The 17785-nt window shown below is 39.4% G+C and overlaps 1 protein-coding gene across 2 annotated transcripts in view; it reads left to right on the top strand.

Moving 5' to 3' along the window:
- The window catches only part of CDC73 (cell division cycle 73), a 102443-nt gene that overhangs the window by 70696 nt on the left and 13962 nt on the right, over nt 1–17785 (top strand). For both annotated transcript variants that reach the window (XM_041420643.1, XM_041420644.1), the window contains exons 11-13: nt 11567–11624; nt 14683–14718; nt 15121–15208. In XM_041420643.1, coding sequence (XP_041276577.1) covers nt 11567–11624; nt 14683–14718; nt 15121–15208 — 182 coding nt within the window. The remainder of the gene's footprint in view (nt 1–11566; nt 11625–14682; nt 14719–15120; nt 15209–17785) is intronic.

Here is a 17785-nt window from a genome sequence, read left to right as displayed (position 1 = left end):
TCCTCAATATATGAATCTGTGATGTGTGACTGGAATGCTTTTCTGTCCCAGGTGGCTTTGCTAGGTGATGATTAATATTGTGATTCTGCTGTTTGGTCTCCCTGTGTGATTTTTTTGAAGGAAATTGGCCATGTCCATAGGCTGTATTGCTTTTGGCAAAGAGCCAGGCTTTTAGAACATGCTGAAATGGAGACAACTGAAACTTTAATGTATGTTGTCTGTTTGTTCTCTGGGTATGAACCAGAAGGCTTTAATTCCTTGTTGTGTTTGGGGGATTATTAGGTTGGGTTTTGTTTTCTTTAATTTTGGAATCTGTAGGATAAGTATAAAGGCTTAATTGAAGAAATACAGAATTTTGGGTTCAGGTAGCTGCCTGGCTTTCTGCTGACATGTGCAGTAGTGTGATTTTGTGCTCTGTAGTAGTGATAGCTGCAAAATACTTTAATGTTTTCATCTGTTTACATCTGTACCCAGGGAGGGAAACTCCTGGCCTTTTGTAGTTACCCTGTTACACTCAGTGGAAATTTCTTCAAGAAGGGGGAATAATAAATGTATTGGTCTAATTTGAGTGCTCCTTCCTAGTTGTAAATAAAATAATATTTTAATTAAAACAGACTTTGGAATGAGAGTTCTGCAATGAAAAGTATGTGTTGGAATGGATCTCCCAGGGAAAGCTGCAGGCAGAGAGAGCTGCAGGACAGGGTGATAAATGGCACAGAACAGCTCCAAACCCTCTGCGTTTTTGTTGGGGGTATTTGATTGTGATGCTGCATATGAAACTTGGCCATCCTGCAGCCAAAGAGAAGGTAGTCTAGCAGGCAGTTTTTGTCAGAGCTGCTGTGACTGGTGTGAGAGGAATGCTATTACTGCAAATTTTGGAAATGCTGACTTCAGAATATTGTACTGAGAAAAATAGGTTAATGATGTTGACTCTAGGTGGGAGCAGCCATCTGAGGACACTGAAGAGCACAAGGTTCTTTTCCAATGATGTTTTATTGTGTTAAATATCTAAGCTTACCTATGGGAAGCTGCAGGTAAGTAACTCCTAAAGTGTAATATTAAGATTAAGGTGCTACTCATACACTGCTTAGGAACTTTCTAGGTTTGAAGTTTGTGTTTGAATCCCAGATTGCTTCCGTGCCTTGTCTTAAAATGTGGGAAAATGATTCCAAGAGTGTGTTTATATTATTGAAATAGGAATATAAACATTTAAATCCAACAACAGATGTGTTGTGTTGACATCTTTTGTTTTACTTGATGCAAATATGTAAAGTCACGGGGCAGAAAGAAACATTGCAATCAAATGTCAGCTGTGGTCATAATATGTAGTGTATATAGTATGTAGTGTAGTGTATGTAGTATAGCAGTTGTCAAAATAAGGCTTTTTCATGGGGCACCTTACAGCAAACCTGGACATTGGAAATGTAAAGTATTATGTTCACAACAGTTGCTTTTCTCTGATTTAGTATTTTTAGTGAAATGGAAGTTCATTCACGACATAACCAGTAACTTCCTGTTTGGGGGCAGATTTTCTAGCTCCTTGTGATAAAATCTGAGCGTTGCTCAGTTCCTCTGAACACGTTATCAGCCTGGTAGCAAGGACTGCTCTGGGCCCTCAGTTTGGGAAGGACATTGCTCAGGAGGGCAGTGAGGCTGGTGAGAGACTTGGAACACTGTGAGCCCTGCGAGGAACAACTGAGGGAGCTGGGGGTGTTCAGCCTGGAGAAAACAAGACTCAGGGGTGACCTCATCACTCCACAGCTCCTGAAAGGTGGCTGTGCTCAGCTGGGGTTGGGCTCTTTCTCCAGGCAGCACTGACAGAACCAGAGGACACAGTCTCAAGCTTTGTCAAGGGAAATACAGGTTGGATATTAGGAAGAAGTTTTTTACAGAAAGAGTAATTAAGTTCTGGAATGGTCTGCCCGGGGAGGTGGTGGAGTCACCATCTCTGGATGTGTTTAAGAAAAGCCTGGATGTGGCACTCAGTGCCAGGCTTTAGTTGAGGTGTTAGGGCGTGGGTTGGACTCAATGATCTTGAAGGTCTATTAGAACCCAGTCATTCTGTGATTCTGTGATGTTCTGGGGCTGCACATGGGGAGCACAGTCTGGGCTGGCAGCACGGGAGAAGTGAGACCCCCAAGTGGAGGTGGGTTTGGTGCAGAAAGCTTTGCTTGAAGCTTTTGTCGCTGTTCCCCTGCGTTTTAACCTCGCGCATGCTGTGTGTGTGTGCAGTGCCTGACAGACATTTCACAGGGGCTGTTCCAGTGGTACAAGCTGTAAATGCAAGGCTCAAGTTCAGCATCTGAGGAAGGGGGAAATGACCAAATTGAAGTGATACCTTTTGCTGCCACTATGATCAGGAGTGCTTAGCTACAGTGTTGTAGAACAAAAAAAGTCTGCTCACTCATTGTCCTCTCACCCCTGTCCTCCAAAAAAACTCTGCTTGCATCCTGATTTGATTTACTTTGTCTTCATGGTAGACAACATATTTTCTTCCTTTCAGTCTGTTTTTTAAAAATGAGTTAAAGCTATAAAATCTGTAGAGTGAGAGCAGAATAGGATCTGGGGTATGTGAATTGTGGTGTTCCTTTGGCTAATTTTAACTTTTTTTTCCCCATATGACAACTAAAACCGAACTTGTGAACTGAGACAGCTGGGGCAGGACAAATGTTCAGAGACAGAATTCTGGTTATCTTGTAAGCAGATTAAAATATCCAGTTTTCCCTGTCTGGGGGAATTACAGGGAGTGGATAATTGCAGCATTTGCAAGTCCAGAAATCTTAACACTTTTGTGCTCGACTAAAACTCAGAAATTTTTGCAGAGAATTACCACTCTGTTTCTAATTTGCTTGTCTCATGTTGTACAGATCTCTCTTGTGTCTCAGTATCTTATCAATAGTTTTATCACCAGCAGTCAAGACAGTGAGTCTGCTCTGTCTGAACAAGACAGTTTGTTGATCTGAGGGCTTTAACCAATGTCATGCTGGGGTTTCACTGCTCTATTTGCAAATGACATAGATAATTACTATAATACACTTATTTTTCCTTTTTTGCCTATAGCTATTGTTCTGTCACTTGACTTTGCTGTAGCCATTGAAGCAGTGGCCATCCCACAAGAATCTGTTGGGGTGTGCTTGTGTAAAAGTCACAAAGTAAAAAATACAAGAGCTGAGAAGAAAATCTGAGCACAAGTTTCATGACTGGTGACTGCCAAAGTTTGGTTTAGTATTACCAGCAGCTTATTACAGTTACAGCAGATCTCACAATCATGACCTTTTGGGTGTTTAAAAAAAGTATCTTTGCTTTTTCAGCTGAGTTTGCATAGCAGATGAGCTGTTGTTCACCAAGGGAGCCTGGAGTACAAGGCACTTTGCAATCAGAACATTTTTTAGCCCTTTTTCTGGCAGTTCAAAATAGCCTTTTCCATATCCAGGTGGTTACAGTCCCTTGAATGCTCACATCCATTGCTGTCATCACTCAAGCCCTCGTCTTGTTTGTTACAATTTGTTATAGCTGCAGCTAAAGCTTTTGATCCTGGAAAACACATCTTTGAACTCAGCAGTGTTTTTTCTAGGCAGCACAAACAACTTGGAGTTCATTGCTCTACTGTTGAGCTTTGCACATTGTCTCCTCAAGGAATTCAGTTTCAGGATCTTTCCCCAGATATTTTAAGTTTTGATGGGCGATTACTTGGAAAATTGCTTTCATCTCTCTGCCCATGACCACCCATGATAATTCTGTTTTCTCGCAACATAATGTAATATATAAGCATAGTGCTGGGATTGCTAAAGCTGGTGAGGTACAGAAGAATAATATTAAAACTACTTTTTAGTGAATAGAAAGGAGAAGATCACATCAGGATGAAGTACAACTGGGAACAACTGGTGCTGGATAATTTGTTGAACAAGCAATCATGAAATAACCCAAGGTCTTTTAATAGCTGCCCTTGTATTAGAATTCTAATCCAGCATCCCCTGTGTTGTAGCAATGGGAGTCAGTATAAGCAGGGGAAGGCTGGAAAGAGCCTCAGCAGTTTCTGTTGCATTGAGATGTTTGACAGCATCCCACAAAGTTATTCAGTTACTTGGGTCTGGATTCATTTTGGGGATTTTTTTGGATAAATTTTGATACAGAAGTGAAGGGTCCATCTGTGTTCATTCAGGCACCTGCAGAGCTTTTAAAAATATTCTTCTCACACAAAGCATTTCCTGAGTCTTTCCAGAAGTTGTCACTTAGACCTCTGAGGTCACTTAGACCTCTGTTTATGTATTGCTCGCTGAGTGCAGGTGTAAGTGGGCTCTTCCTGCTGCTCTGTATGGAGCAGCATTTTCTGTAATGTAAATGTAACTGTTCCCTTGAATCCCATTTCCAAAGCTGAATCTGATCACAAAAACAATGCTTCTCTGTATGTTTGGGATTTGCATGCCAGTTGTGCTGTTGGGCAAATGGATTGCTTGAGCCCCATATTCTGTGATATTTCTGATAAAAAGCACTTGCTGTGAGTGACCAGTGCCTGCCCTTAGAGGCAGTACTGGAACTAGATAGTTAGGAATATGTCAAGTTCTAAGCTAGACACTCAAACATGAGCCAATTACAGTAAACTCACAATTAGATACAAATTCCAGTTGAACTGATGTATCCTGAGCTGATTGTGGCATGCAGAAAACCATTAGGGTAGAAACTTTACACCTGGCTTTAGAGAAGGGTGAAACAATCCCTTAATACTCAAACTGTGCTTCTCAAAACCCTCCCTGGCTGCCAAGTAATGTGTGTGAGGCTGGCTTAGATAACTAATCCAAAGGGAAAGTCTAAGCAAAAATAATGTTTTAGTGATAACTGCCTTTGTCTTTTTACTCAGTTCATGGAAATGAATCATTAAAATGAACATAGGGAGGTATAGACAAGCCCTTATTTTTCAAACAAACAAACAAACAAACAAGTCCTCTGGAGTTCTCAGGATTAAGAGTTGTTTTTGATGAAATCAGCTTATCCCCAGGAAAATGGAAGTGTTTACATATTTAATCTTAGTCACCAACATCCCTCTTCTGCTCAAAAATTGCTATTTCTATAGCAACAGTTTGAATTTATGTGACTGATGTAAATTCAAGACAAAGTTCTTAATTTTACAGATATTCTGTGCAAGGATAAGGGTGGGAGGAGCTCTAGTACACTTCTGAGGACTCTTCAGAGGGGTTGGGTAGCTTAACTTTGGGGGTAATGGTTTTAAAGCATCTCAGTAGTTGTGGCTTTGATTAATTATTTTCAAAAGCTTCTCCAGTGATTTCTGTTTTGTTATTGCAGCTTTTTTATATGCTTTTGTCCCTAGTTGCTCACTAGTCACTACAATTTTCTTTTACATTCAGTTGTGATTTGGTTTGTTTTCTTTGCAGGACCAGAGTATTTCCTAAGATATCAATAAGCAGTCCAGTTAATTCAATCATGTTTAAAGCTAATTTGACCTGGTAATGAACAAGAAATTGCAGTGAATATTTTTCATTCATTGACACTCATTGCCAGGTCTAACCTGCAAACACCCATCAGTTCTGTTTATCATGTTTAACAGTGTCAGGGTTTCCAAATTTGAATGATCTTGTCAGTTTTAATTCTGTTATGAATTAATAAAGGACCAGATTTGTAAGTGAAAGTTGAATTTGCATGGTGTGGTAAAACAAGTGTTAAAGTTTGGGTGGAACCAGCAGAGTTTTATTTGTGCCACCCTCCCTGTTCTCCTTTCCCCGTTCCTCCATCCCTGTAGTGCTGTGCTCATTCTGCTTTCGTCTTTTGTGAAATTTGGTATATGTACTTCAAGATTTGGAAAACTATAACGAGGCTTCTGTTACCTTTGTAAGATTGACATTGAGTTTTGTGGCATGAAACTGAATTTCAGGATAGGAAGCCTTCTGTGCTGGGTAAGACATGACCTTCAGTAAAATACATTTTAATATAATACACTAAAGGTTGGACTCAATGAGCTTGAAAGTCTTTTCCAAATTTAATGGTTCTATGATCAATTTTGTCTTTTGACATAAACATGTTCTATCTATTTTTTATCAGTCCTCTTTGTCTTGTCAGATCAGTTTTTTTGGTTGTCCAGGTGTGAAAAAGTGAATCTATGCTTTTTCTTTAGGTAGCTGGTATAGGAGTCCTTTGATAAATACTGGTGAAACTGTTCTTCTGTTAAAATTTGTTCTGTAAAAATATCTTTAATTCTGCTTAAACTCCCACTCTCCCTTCCAGAAAATAAGAAATTTGAAACAATAGAAACAGTAGAAATGACCTTTTCATTAATATTGCAAACAATGGAAGTGAAAGTAACTATAATATTAGAAGTATTTGCACAATAAATTCTATTTTTTACTATAAAGATTAGAATTAGGAAGGCAATTAAAAGCTTGCGATTTATTATTTAAGTGTCTTGTGGGACTGCACAAATTTGTGTGTGCATAAAAATATGAAAATAAATGATACCAGTTTGATGTATAAATAAAATGACGATGTGAAACACTAGTTAAAATATTATTAATATTTCCTTGATGCAGACAGAAGTCAGAGAATTACTGGGAGGGCTGCAGAGGCAGCCCAACTGAGTTGGATTATTTTGCATGACTCTTTGAAAAGCTTGGGTTTTTTTCCAAGGCTTCTATGGGCTTTAAATTTTTTGACCAAAACTCTATGTTTTCAGAATCCAATTTATATGAAATAGATGTTTCTATCAGGCTTCAAGTAGGGCATCTGGACCAATTTTTAGATACCTGCTTTGAAGTCAACCCTTTGTTTTGGCCGTTTGTTCATACATTGATATATGCAATATTTAATTTACAGAAAAGCTGTATTCTTTTTAACTATGCAGCTGTTTTAGGTTTTTTCATAGTTTTTTAGGCTGGCTTTACTAAAATTTTCAAAGGTTCAATACTTTAAGTCAGGAAATGCTAATAGAGTTGCTGGTAATTAAAGTGGGTTTTTACAGTCTCTTGTACCTCAAATTGAATAGATACATTGAAGTCTGTTCTTGAAAATAATTTTACAAGCTAGCCATCCACATGTACTTCTTTTCTTTCTCTTTTGAATCCAAGTTTTGCTGTGTTCCTCTTCACAAACAGAGGTGTCTTTGGGTGGATTCTGTCATGGCTGGAAGCTGCTCTGTGTTTTACATGCATGCACTTGCTAACTTCTTGCAGTGTTACTATTGCTTCTACTGCTTCTGGGCAGGAGCATGCAGGCTACCCAGTAATGCTCAGATTTTTGGGTGAAATTCTGGGACTAATTTAAATATTATTAAGGAACAAGATAGTAATTTAATTTACCAAATTAAAGCCACAAGATGGCATTAAATTGTCAACTCTTTCCTTTGCTCCTAATGTTTTTTTAAAGGTCAAAATACTACAGGCTCTTATGATCTCTACAGAGAAACCAGTTGAGAAAAGGTATGAATATGCAATGAAATAGTTTTTCCTTCCACAATTTGGACCTGTAAAGCTGCCGTAAGATATCTTGAATAATTTGGTTTGAAACAGGAGAGTTTATTTTCTAAAGTGTATCACAAGTTACTGTTCAGGCAATTTTTCATTCTAGTTGGGAAATGAGGGTAACCTAACTATGGCTGTTAATGCTCATTTTGAACCTAAGAAAAGCATTAAGTTTCTAAAATACAGACTTTTTTCTAAAATATAGGAAAATAATAGTTGGGTCCTGATGGATGTCTGGTAAATTTTGGTAATGGGTAATTTAAAAAAAAAATTAATACACATAAATAGCTGTTTAAAAAAATTGTTATTTTTGGAAAAGTCAAAAAAAGAGGTTCAAAACCAAGAGGTTTTAAAAGGTGTCTAAAAGAAAACAAACAAATCCCCAACAGCCACTCTTAGGAAACTTAAGCCCAACCATGGCTGTACTAACCACAGCTACTGAGCTGCTTTCCACTCATCCAGTGCTTTGTGCACCCAGTATTTTCTAGGTACAACAATGCTAAATAGCAAAAGGAATACACTAAACACAAAACCATTGCTAGGCAGAGATATCTTAAATGTCTGAAATGACAGGGAACATAAGCACTAAAATGAGTCCCACAGAGAAGCAGATCCAGGACTATGGGAAAACGAGGCAGTGAGGCTCAGGAAAGTGTGGAGCTGATGACATTCTGTGTCAGGTTGTTGCTTCTGAATGGTTAAAATGTAAATCATAAGTAAACTATATATATATATAACCTTCTATGGTAAATTAGCAGAAGTAAACCAAGTAATATGTTTTTGATTAAAAAACAACGTTAAGTGGTTGTCTTAAAGAAGATTTGTATTTTTCAAATTACATGGTTTTGTTACTAAATTAGTTTCAACTTATGAATATTCATAATATACTCCTTAACAGTGTCAAACAGCTTATGCATGAGAATTAGGTATGTCATTTTCGAGCAAAACTGTCTAAGTATTCAGAAATTTTGAGGAAATGAATGTTCTTTAAATAGCTGAACAGTGATTTCTGCTGCTTGTGATGCTTAGGGTACAGCTGCATGAACAAAAGCTCCCTTAGCTGGAGTTTCAATTTGCAGTGCGCTGGTTACTTAAGAGTAACTTCTAGATTAAGAATTTCACATGAAAAGATTTGAAATACCTTTGTGTGTGCTCAGTGAGAAATAATTCTCACTCCAGGGAGTGAGAGTGTGCAAACCAGGAGTTGCCTCTGAGTAGCTGAGAGACCACAAGTCACCAGCAGCATCCCCTTTGTGTAGCTGGGTGAAGCAGCTACAGCGTTACTCTGCCACAGGAATACTCTTTTTTCTCTGGGAGAAATCCTGGAATAGAGTCTCTGTGGTTATACCTGCCTTAAGAGCAGAGCTTGTCTTAAATCAGTGTGTTGTCATGGGAAAAGCTTATATCTCTATCTGAAGGCTTCAGAAAAGCAGTAATTTTGAATCCAAACTTAGCAGAACAAAGGAAAATCCTAACAAAATTATCCTGATAATGACTTCCTTACTGACACCAGGTTTTCCTCTCCACTGGCAGGTCTTGTCAACCACCACAGCTCTGTGCTTCTGTTCTTTTCCTCACCTTGGTAGTATACATTTCTCCTTACAAATCTTCTGAGAAATGTGGGGGTGAAATATTGATCAGAGTTTCTTTTGCTACATTGGCTGCAGCTTTTACAGAACAAGAGGTAGTGGTTAGATCACTGAAAATTGTAAAAAGAGAAGGGGTGTAAATCACCTCCAAAGGATTGATGGTATACCTTCAGTCAGGTGACAGCTGAGCTTTCAGGGTACCTCAATATCAGGAGTTGTGAGCTGAGGGAGGTTCATTCCTGAGATTATCATGCTGTAATCTCCACAATTTATTGATTTGCAGAATTTGGTCTTACAAACAGAATGGTCGTAGGCATGGAAGTGGTATTTACTCATTTAAATGAATTTATTTCCTACTATTAATCAGCTACTTTTATGTGGGTTTTTTCCTGTACTTTTTTTTCATTTGGGTGGGTATATTTTGTTTATTTCAGTTGCCATGTTCTCAAAGCCCTCCTGTTTTGTTTTAGGCTCCTGCACTAAGTTTCCCATAAATCGCTGTAGAGGAGGCAGTTCAGAGGAGAGTGTGAAGAACTCCCATGCAGATAATTTGCCAGTTACTTCATTAGACTTAAGCCACTGGTTTGGCTTTGGTTCTTATTTGGTTATAATTGTTCACAAGTTTCTCTGCTGCAGCTCCTGGTTGCCTCCTTCACTGCAGGCTGTGTTTGAGCCATGGGAAGCACTGGCTGAGTGGCAGGGAGGCAAGCAAGGCTGCACTGCTCATTCCATAGGGGTGGAAGGAGGAATGAAGGTGTGGGACAGCACACAGTAATGCTTATGCATCTAAACTGGATTTAGAAACTTGAAACTTGGCATTGCAGGAGTTGATGTTTCTTTAGCTTGATCATTTTCTTTACATTTCATCAAGTGCTGTGAATTTAAAGAAGTGTTATGGGGGAATTCTTGGTTTCTTCAAAATGAGTAACTAGTGCAGCACAGAATCATTCTTTTGACACAGAACATGGTAGCTTTCTACAGAAAGAGGTGCAAAATGTTTTAATTTTGCTTTCTTGGAAAGTGGAGGTGAAAAGAAGGATGCTGTTTCGCAGCTGCAAGGCTTGTCTCAAAGGTAGTCAGCCTTTATTGCTGCTCTTTCTTTAGAGTCTGGTAGTATTTTCATTTTTATAATTTTCTGAGTAATTATTGTGAAAGGACATTGGCAAAAATACCTTTCCTCTGCTACTATAAAAGTAAATCTTAAAATAACAGGCACTGACTCAACTGCCCTACATAAATGTTGGTATTTCCATAATCAGAAAAGAGTACAGCAAAATTTGGGTAGACCCATTACTTGCAGAGTAGGGTTAAATCCCTCTACTAACGATTAATGGGCCTGTAAAAGTTACAAAAGCTGCTCACTGCACCAAATGTCAGCTCCAGCTTATTGTAACTAATCATGGGTGGCTTCACTAAGGCTCAGGGAAGAGAGGCTTTGAGTAAATTTGTGTTTTCTATGGGCTTGTGTGGGAGCTTCTATTTGTACTTCAGAGATCATGAGATAAAGAGTTTTAACTTTCATGATGGAAACTTAAAAGCAGCTCCTCTAAGTATTATTTAAATCATGCAGTGAGCCCTCTCATGAGCTTTCTTTTATTTTGCATTACAAAACACGCTGTTATTTATGCATGGAGATAGAAGTCTGATAATGCCTATTGGAGTCCTTTCCAACAGGTTTTCCTCTGAGTGGGATCTCTGACCTTTCTCAATGTCTCATGCTTGTAGGATACCTCACATAGTGTTTAAGTAATTTTCAGCTAAAATCCATGGTTTCGTGTTAAAAAGGTTTTTTTCCTGTCAGCTCTGCAAACAGATAGAAGTGGCTGGAATATGCTGCAGCTTTTTAGCATGTTGGTGCTATGTGTTATGTTCAGTGAGGTTTCACAGCAGAAACTGAGAGCAAAATTTGTTCTTGCAGGAATTGCGTTGCTTTGGAAGCAGACATGTGACCTCACTGTTTTCTTTGGTGCTGTGTTGACTCTGGGGAATTAACAAGAATAAACAGTAGTGCAGGTCTTTTGTGTGTTACATTAAGGTAATTGGATAAGGCATGAGCAGAACTAATTATCATGAGAGTGCTATTCCTGGGCACTAAACTCCTCAAGTCAGGAATGCATTGCAATTTCTTGGTCCTGGTTTTCTATCCAAAGCATAAGGGGATCTTGACTGGAAATTTCTACAGCCAATTTCTTCTGTTTACATTACTAACCCTTGGTGGAGGTGGTAGTAGGTAAAATGAAACAATACTATAAATAGGAAAGGTTTCTTTGAATGTATGTTAAAAAAGTTAATGATTGGTTAAAATGTAAGACTGTCGAGGTTGTTTGTCTTCCCTAAACCTAAAACAGGATCTATAAAGAGTTTGGAATACTTTGTCTATTTTCTTCCATCTCTTTAGTGGAAACATACTGCTTCATTATGATGATACTTTCAGTACCTCTGTGTTAATTGAAAACTCGTGTACCTGACACAAAGCTCAGCTGATCGTGTTGCTCTTCTGTCTTTTCAAAGGAAGGTGCATCTGCTCGAAAAACACAAACTCCGGCAGCACAGCCTGTGCCACGACCAGGTAAGGTGGCCCCTGTCACACGGGCTTCTGTCCCACATACGCCTGAGTTTCTAAGGAGTTCTCTTTAGAACTTTAGTGAGCTCAAGAGTGAAGTACAGGTCATTTAGTGTTGGCCTTTAACTGCATGTATTGGAAAAAACCCATAGCCTTTTGTTTCTTGTTATACCATGGGACTTGGGGTCCTTCTCTTCAGTGTGTTGCCCAGTTAGCCCTTTGAAAGCATGCACTGCTGAAATGAAAAAGTCAAGAACTTCTCTTGGTTGTGGGCGTGGTATGTCAGCAGTTAAAACTTCACAAAATCCCCACTCAGATATCTAACAAGAGCTGGTTAATACTCCAAGGATAAACAAGCACAATACCTAATCTCAAAAAGAGATATATTATTTCTTCTAGGATTAATATGTCAGAAATAAGTAGTTCTCTGAATGTGTTATCATTACTTCTTCACACTTCTTATGCACATAAGATAGTTGTAACGGGGCCAAAATCCTCAGCTGGGTTTTTAATTTCCATTCAGTAAATTTTGGCTACCAAGTCCATTTATCTGTCAGATTGAATCTCGAGTTTTGATGCAGTAATGGGATGATAAATGTACTTTGTTTAAATAAGAAACCCTCAGGATGAGTTTCTAGAAGTGTGTAGGACCAGTATATAAGAGGAACAGTATTTGTAAGCTGATATGCAGATTTGCCCCTGGTTTACATACTTAGAGAGTTTAGTGGTTTGATGGAAGAAGGTCTCAAGTGAAAGGTGCTATTTCAGGACAAGATAACGTTATGAAGGTCCTGGAAACATTCTGGGGGGCTTGGAAACAAAGCTACCAGTTAAAATGAATATACTTTTTCTAGAAGTACTGCTGGAATACTGTATATCCTTGTTGAGACTCTAAATGCTTGCAATGTGTGCTTTGCTAATTCCTTGAGATTTGTTTGCAGGATTTAATGCTAAGACTTAATATTGTAAAGCTGCTTCTTCCTCCAAAATCCATTCTAATATTGAATGTTCTCAGCATGCCTAAATGCTGTTGTGCACAGATTCTTGTGTTTGGTTATTTTGGAACTGGAAAGGTCATGCTGCCTGTCATACTTATCTCACTAGCCCCGTTAAGCATCCTAATGCAGATGGAGTTGACAGACAGCAGAATGAAAAGGGTAGAAGTGGCAAGAAAGGAAATGTGACTGAGTTGTCACAGTCCCTGCTGCTGGCTGTGACTTCCTGGGCATTTCCTGCCAGCAGCGTGGGCTTTGTACATGGTAGAGGTGACACTGATACTGCCCTGCTCTGAGGCCAGCCCCATCCATTATCTTGCATCTACATTGGAAACTGAAGAGAGAATAAAGAAGTCAGGTGGAGTCAGAAGAGATTTCTCTTTCTGCCTGTCCTGGGATATTTTTGCATTTTGATATTTGGATATGTTAAGAATTCAGCTGTTCTATTCTTAGCAGTCAAAGCAACTAAAACCTGCTGTTTCCAGGAGGATGCTGCTTTGCCCATAGGAAGCATTAGTTAAATTAGGCTAAACTGTTGGACAGTAGTGATTTGAAGAAAATACTTGAGATGCGTTTTTAAATTATATTTCTTGGCACCATTTTGCATTACCAACCTTTTCTCCTAACCTGTCTTTGTACAGCTATTTAATTTCTTACAGATGCTTATTCTCCCTCCCTCTCCTTTTTGTTTTGATGTTTTTTGCTTTAAGACAGCTGGCTCTGCTCATAATTTCAAGAATATTTTTACTTCAAGGAGATACCTAAATTAAAGAAAAAAAAATTTAAAATCACTGGGTAGGTAAAGTTCATGTAGTTCAATATAGTGTTGCCAATTATATCTGTGCATTTGACAGTGTCAGGAAAAGATAATTAAGGATATGGTCTCAATATTTCAATAATGGCAAGTATGTGCTGTGAATATTTATATTGTTCTAGGAAGTTTCTGAAACAGTTGGTCATAAATAAACATGAGCAAGTTGGTGCTAAGCAATTGGAAGTCAATTAATGAAATTTGTCATGCATAGTAGCAGTTGAGGCTTGAGTTAGTCTGCATCAATCTCTCTACTACTCACCATTTTCTGAATTAGGATAAACATGGATGATGATGATTATCAAGTGCTACACTTCTCTCCTGAAGTTAGGGCTCCTGAAAACTGAACTATAAAATGTTTATTTGGGGAAACCAGGCAAGTCACCTAGTAACCAGGTAATAGCACCAAAGTGAAGAAACCAAGAGGCTTTTCCACTCTTGGAATGCAGTGTCTCCCGTATTGAGGTGGTCACCACCTGGAAGACTGAAGGGGAAACATTTTGCTGGAGAGATGGGGGGCAGTCCGTTGGTTTCTACCAGTGTAACAGTAGTTTTGTGGGTTTCTTTGGTTGTTGAGGGTAGTTTTGTTTGTGGGTGGGTTGGTTTTTTTTTCTTTTTCTCTTTTTATTTTTCTTTTTTTGGTTGCTTGGGTGGTTTTCCCCTTGAGTGTCTGAGCTTGACTGTGTCTGGCTCCTGAAGACCTCATGTAACTCAAGCTGCAATCCAAAATTAACCTGAGTAAGCCTGAAATTCAGGTTTTGATTGTTGAAAGCTCTGTATCTGTTTGGGATAGCTAAATCCCATGGATGTCATGTGCAATAATAACTACTAATGGAAAGCTGAAGTGTAGAGATCAGTTTGTTGTGAAGGTTTTCCTGTTGGTTCAGCACTACTGAACTAAAGATCTACAAGCAGCTTTTTTCAAGATTGCTGGGAATTTTTGTCCATGGTGTCGTGTCCTGGCCTTTTGTGGAGGTTGGAGAGAGGATGAGTAGCTTCAGTACAAGTGGGAGAGATTGACTCAACTCTCCTACCATCTCCTTCAGATGGTCAAAAGCTGTTTGTTTTCTGGATGCTCAAACCCAAATTATAAATCCCTTCTTCATCTTAGTGTCTTGCACCTAAAAGTGATCTAATGACTGTAGTGTGACTCTTCCCTCCTCACTCCTGCAATTAAACAGATGCCTTGCAGTGACCTTTGGATTGATGTCCTAGTCATTCTACTGTATTTTTTATTTTTTTTTTTTTTTTTTCTCAGTTTCTCAAGCAAGACCACCTCCAAACCAGAAAAAAGGTGAGTAAATTTTAGTTATATGATCCTTTTCATTTCTGTGTAAATTGTGCCCACTTTTCATTTTTTTTTCTTGACACTACAAGCAACAGTATAAGCAAGCAGTGGAATATATAGCATGTATTCTGTATAGCATAATAGCATTCTATTGTACTAAATATGGGTCCCACACACGTTGAGAGACTCGTGATACAGGGATCTGCTTTTTTGGTGAATGAAAACCTTGACTTTAGAAAAGCTTTACTACTATTTTCCTTTACTATTTTTTCATGGCTGGGACCTTGTGAGCAAGAGTTTTGTTATGTACAGTTCTTTTTATGAAAAAAGGGAGGAGAGGAGGAAACAACAACCAGAACACAACAAAAAAGCCTCTCCAGGAAAAGTCTAACTTTATTATCTCTACAGGATCTCGAACTCCCATAATCATTATTCCAGCAGCCACGACCTCTTTAATAACAATGCTTAATGCAAAGGACCTTCTGCAAGATCTGAAGTAAGTAGCTGATTACAACATACTGTATAACAATTTGTTTTCAGATACAAAGTTATACTAGCACCTAATTAGTGATTAAGCAAGAGGGTTCATTTACTCTCTTGTGACAAGCTAGTTTTACAGGTCAGAGTATGAAAGAAATTAATTCCTCTTGACTAGTAGGAAAAAAAGCAAAAACGTAATTCAGACTTTTGGCTCAGTTGTGACCTGTGGGCAGATTTAGGAAACTTTTGCAGCTGGAATGTGTGCAGTCCTTTTCTTTGATGTAACATCTGTGTAGCCACGTGCAAGTGAACCCTTTCCATGGAAGAAGGCTGAGAGAAGCTGACCAAGGGAGCTCCTGGAGCTCAGAAAAGATTCTGGGAAAGGACCTCAGTTATTGTAAAGGAGAAGGTGACCAGATGGGCTGTATTGGGCTGTATCAGCCAAGCACCCAGCTGCTTGTGCAAACAAAAAAATTTTTTCTGAAGTTCACATGTTGTCATTAAGTATTGATGCAAATGCATCCAGGGAAATTTCAGTGAGTTACTAAAACTTGTTTATCACATCACACATCTGGTTCTAAGATTTAATTCATTATAGGTGAATGAATATTTCTGCTTGTCCAACAGATGATGGTTTTTAGACTTGCCTATCAGTAAATATCAGGTAATTTTTTGGAAACAGTCATTTTGACAGAGAAATGCACTGTTGTAGGTTGTCTGCAAAAATGTAGGTCGTCAAAAAAATGGAGGGATCATCTTTCTGACTGCTCCAGCACTCATCTTTCACGATAATGTTACACTGCTTTTCATCCAAATCAGGCTGTGGTGGTGGTACACCTTCTGCTGGAGTTGCCCTAGAACTGTTTAAAACTGTGCTCTGGGATACCAGGTGCCTTGTGATGCACAGGTGTTCCAGTTCTCTTGGTGCCACAGGCCATCAAAGGCCCAGTGAGTGCACTGGGCTCTCGTGTCTCTTCTGAAATACTTTGAGGGAAGGCTGGCTTTTAGCATTACAGTTCAGTGTGCAAGCCGTCACAGCACTGACAAAGGGTGTTTGTTTATGTGGGTTTTTAATATTTAGGAAAATAAAAATAGCCCTGGCTTTTAAAAAAAAAGCCCTGGCTTTTACAGGTGACTTCCTGGCACAGGTGTACCCAGAAAGGGATGAAGCACCTGTGTAGTGGGTGGACTGCTGGCCAAACGCCAGTGCACTCACGAAATCATCTACTCATCTTCCTCTGCTGTAATTGGAGCAGAGGAGGGGAAAATAACCAGGTAAACTAAAGCTCATGAGGTTGAGATAAGGATTAGGAGAAAATGCTTTAGGGGCAAAACAGGCTGAAAACTTCAAAGGGTGTAAAGAAAACTTTATTAACAGAATTAAAAGGAGAATGATAAGAACTAAAATAAAGCTTTAGAACACCTCTCCTCCCCCCAGCCTCTTTCTATTTCCCACCTACAAGGTAAAGAGACAAAACATGGGATTTTGAGTCAGTTTACCACTTCTAAAAATAAATATTTCTTCAGTTCACTTGGGGAGAGGAGTCTTTCCTGCCATGCCACAGGAAATAGTTTCTCATGGTTTTAATTTTCATGAGCAGCAGCCCGCCCAGAAATCTGCAATCCTGAACTCCCTCCCACGTTTTGTCAGTCTTCTCACAACTGCCTCCGTAGGTCACTGGCTTATGGGGTGCAGTTTTTTAAGGATGAGCTGTTCTAGTATAGAAGTAAAGGTTCTCTTTTTCTGTCTCTGAAGCAAAGGTTCTCTTCTATCTCTGGAAGCAAAGGTTTTCTTCTTCTATTTCTTGAAGCAAAGGTTCTCTCTGTTCAAGTCAGATCACAGCTTCTTTCAACATCTGTATTCTCCAGTTCTCTTCTGAGCTGCGCATGAACGCTGCATCTCCACATACACTTTGACTTACAGGGAAATGGTCTGGTGTATTGTATTCTCACCTTGGCTTGCAAAAGGTTTGCAGCTGCTAAACAGGAGCGTTTCCTGTCCTTCTTTCCTCTGGGCTTCGGCCTCTCCTCCTTCACTGACCTTGGTGTTGCCCTCTTGTTTTCTCCACCTTTCATTCTCTCTGACTCGGGAGCAGATTGGCATCCACGGATTTCTTTGTTCTCAGATGGAATTTTTCAGCGCTGAGAAGGTTAATCTAGCCCGGGCCGTACCTGGGGACACGGCTGGCCGTGCTGCTGCTGCGGCTGCTGTGGGCCCCGCTCCCCGGCCAGGCTCCGCGGGCATTTCCCGGCTGCAGGAATCAGCGCAGCCGCGCCAGGGCCGGGGAGGGGGGACACGATGACTTCTCTCTTCTCTGGAAAGCAGGAAGTAAGAAAGAGCTTTCTGTGGTTTTTTTTTTGTTCTTAAATATGATTTATAGAGGCGTGTCCGGCTTCTCTAATTGGCTTAGCAGTGTATTAGTTTTCAGAGCCAGCTCACTATTGTTTCTGTCAGCTGTGAAGGAAGCTGTGATGTTTGTCGTGGGGAAAGTCACTTCTGTGGCTGACCCTTTTTCCTCCTCGCCAAAAATTCAATTAAGACAAACCCAGGACAATCGGCCTGTCATGTCTAAGTGATCTGTGCTAGGAGTCA

The sequence above is a fragment of the Onychostruthus taczanowskii genome, unplaced genomic scaffold, assembly GCF_017590055.1.
Source record: "Onychostruthus taczanowskii isolate IOZ18803 unplaced genomic scaffold, ASM1759005v1 scaffold65, whole genome shotgun sequence".
Classification (NCBI taxonomy): domain Eukaryota; kingdom Metazoa; phylum Chordata; class Aves; order Passeriformes; family Passeridae; genus Onychostruthus; species Onychostruthus taczanowskii.
The sequence above is the reverse complement of the archived record's forward strand: the minus strand, read 5'-3'. Positions and strand labels throughout refer to the sequence as shown.